The 2,893-nt window shown below is 51.4% G+C and overlaps 1 protein-coding gene across 1 annotated transcript in view; it reads right to left on the bottom strand.

Moving 5' to 3' along the window:
- The window catches only part of ST6GALNAC2 (ST6 N-acetylgalactosaminide alpha-2,6-sialyltransferase 2), a 19,651-nt gene extending 17,294 nt beyond the window's left edge, over positions 1 to 2,357 (bottom strand). Inside the window, 2 exon segments of the mRNA XM_019503001.1 lie at positions 2,195 to 2,283; positions 2,286 to 2,357. Of these exon segments, the coding sequence (XP_019358546.1) occupies positions 2,195 to 2,283; positions 2,286 to 2,342 (146 nt within the window). The 5' untranslated portion in view covers positions 2,343 to 2,357.
- Between the last annotated feature and the right edge of the window lie 536 nt (positions 2,358 to 2,893).

Genomic DNA, 2,893 nt, shown 5'->3' with positions numbered 1-2,893 from the left:
TCAACCATAGAGACCATGCATCTGTCTCTAGGGTCCCCACCTCTGGCATGCATGTGTTGGGCGGCATCTAGGAAGCCAACGGGTACAACAGAGACCTCAGCTGGCAGGGCTGCCAGGTGCCCTGGCTACCAGTCATGCAACCAAAAGCAACGGTCATGTTATGACCAGGTCCACTAACATAACTTTTGGAAGCATGTAAGATACGGACATACGGGCAGGGCTACCAGGTGCCCTTTGTAAGCACAAAAGCCATATTAAAGAGAAAAGCCACAGGTGCAGACAGCACATCGAGGTTCCTCTGTCTTTATGGGCGGCTGCAAACTAGGCAGGCTGGTGCTGTGCCTTCACCCATGCTGTGTCTGACATGGGTGAGTCTGGCACCCTTTGCCAGTACTACATTCTGAAAGTAGGATGAGGAAAAGGCAGGAAGAAGGCGGCACAATCAACTTCCAGGGGTGTGAGAAGAGTCTGGGGTCTGGATCTGGACAGCCGTATTTGTGGCTGGTTTATCATTCAGCCAAAGAACATTGCTGCTTAAACATTAACTCTGACACGGGCGGGCAGCCTTGTGGGGACTGAGAAACAGCCCAGCCCCCAAAGCCTCTCTGCTTGTGCTGACTCTGGCCTGTTATTTAGGGTGGGCAGAAGCGCTTTTAGCTTCCTTCCCCCATACACTATAACGTCCTACGGCAGCGGTTCTCAAAAACCCTGGTCCCACCATGATAAAAACAAAACCCCACAAAATTGCACTGTTTGAGATATCTGTTGATTCATCTGTTTGAAGTGCAAACAACCAATTTTTTCAATTGGGCAAGAAGCCAAAGTCCCACCTACACGACCTTTGCATCCCACCAGTGGGACGTGTCCAACTGGTTGAGAAACACTGTCCTAAGGGATACTAAAAGAATGGGAGTCATCACGCTCCATTCCTTCTTAAAGTGCACTATTTCTCAACCCTTTTACACTCAAGGCACCTTTTGGAAAATGCCAGCTCTTAGCTTTCACACATTTTTTGACCACAGAAAAAAAATACTGCAATTCCTCTGTTGCAAAGAACTCAGAAAGACCACAGCGGGCTCAGCGTTTTTAGCACTCTGGATTCCTATTTAAAATATCTAGGTTTACCTTGTGGATCATGTGTAGGTGCTTGCACACCTACCGGTGCTAATACTGTGCAACACCTTTAAAAGAATCTCGTGGCACCCGAGGGTATCGCAACACCTTGGTTGAGTATCACTGTTATAGTGAATGGATGAAACTAAGAAGAATCCGCTGCACGGCCAGCCTCTTTTCAGTCCCTCTCCACAAAGATTTGGAACAAGCAGCACAAAGAGGCACAAACGGCACCTGCATCACTACTGCATGGGTAAAAATACCATCACCCCGGACAAGCAGCAGGACTGCATCCATGTCCACAGTCAGCAATGAGCACAGATCCCAGTCTCCCCACGTGGCCTGTGCTCCAGAGAGAGGAGCACTGCAATGAAGGAGAGTCTGCCTGCCCAAGCCAGCTCCCTCATGCCTCAAGCCAGAGGCCAAACACTCCTGCATCCCTTCTAGCTCACCAAGATGGGAGGGTAGCTTTAGTGTTTCATTGCTTCACTTCCTTCTATTCCCCCTGGTATAAGGAGTTACCCCATCAGTTGACCACATGGCAGCAGGCTGCCATGTCTCAGCAAGGAAAATCCCAAAGGCAAACTGTGACTCCATCCTTTTGTCCCCCCAGCTCCTGAGCAACAGGGTCATTTTGTTTGCTCCACTGTCAATGTGTAAAATGAGTCACACGCCTATGGAGAAAAAACACAAATCCAGAAAAGGGCCTGGGCCAAGTCTCCAGATCGGCTCATTCCCAAACGTTGACACTGCTCGGACCCAAAACTAAAATCCGTGTCTGGCTCCCAAATCACCAATAGCCTGAAACTAGGCCTCAGTTCTGGTAGCCTCCAGCCTGAACCATTCTAGCCTTCTTCTTCCACAAGCTTCTCTGGAGAGCTGGAGGGACCTAGGATTTCCCTGCCGGATCACCACACTGATCCAATGGTCCCCATCATTATGCAACGGACAATTTCTCAAGCTGCAAAGAGGAGGTTAAAAAATCCACCGGACAACTAAGCAAACGCCCCAGTGCTTTGGAGATCCTTACACCTTGAAACCTACTGGTTAACTGCCCGTGTCACGGGCTCAGCTTGCTTACCTACAAACGCTAGTGCTGGTCATAAACCCTTGCACGTTCATTTTAAATGTAGCTGAAATCTGCGCCTCAATGGCCCCCTGTGAGCCTGAATTCCCCTGGCTGAACACAGGCTGCTGCTCCGCCGTCTCCCGAGATTCACCGCATGCATCCTGTTCAGCAGCCCCCAGGAGTGAAACGCAGACCTTCGATGTGGGGTGCAAAGGGGGACATGACTTTCCTAGCGACTCTGCCTCCACCTTTCTGTGGGTGCTGAGACCCCAGTGGATCAGGGTTACCCTCCACCCGACTCAGAGTGGATTGGTGTCAAGCACAGGCAAGGCTCAGACTGCTCTAAGCAACTGCTTTGATTAAAAAAGACCCTGACGGGAAAAACAGGCCCAATCCTGAAAGCCTTCCATGCAGTCAGGGAGACCTGGCAGTACTGGGCTCTCCGCTCCTTTGTGTTACGGAGGGAGGGGAAGCAGGAGAGAGCCCAGCCTGGCAGATGAGAAGGGGCCTTCCTGAGGCCACCTGGATGCTTGCACTTTCAGGGCCAGGAGAGATACGTTTACAGAGGCTCTGCCTCCAACATGCTCCGTGGGCCCCCTGGGAAGGGGAAAAAGGCTCCCATTCATCAGCAAACAGACGGCTCGCTTCACAGCAGCTCCCAGGGCAGACTCTGCTCGAGATGGGGGTGGCCTGGGGGAGGGGGAGGTCTAT

The sequence above is a fragment of the Gavialis gangeticus genome, unplaced genomic scaffold (genome assembly GCF_001723915.1).
Source record: "Gavialis gangeticus isolate Ggan-Ray unplaced genomic scaffold, GavGan_comp1, whole genome shotgun sequence".
Classification (NCBI taxonomy): Eukaryota; Metazoa; Chordata; order Crocodylia; family Gavialidae; genus Gavialis; species Gavialis gangeticus.
The sequence above is the reverse complement of the archived record's forward strand: the minus strand, read 5'-3'. Positions and strand labels throughout refer to the sequence as shown.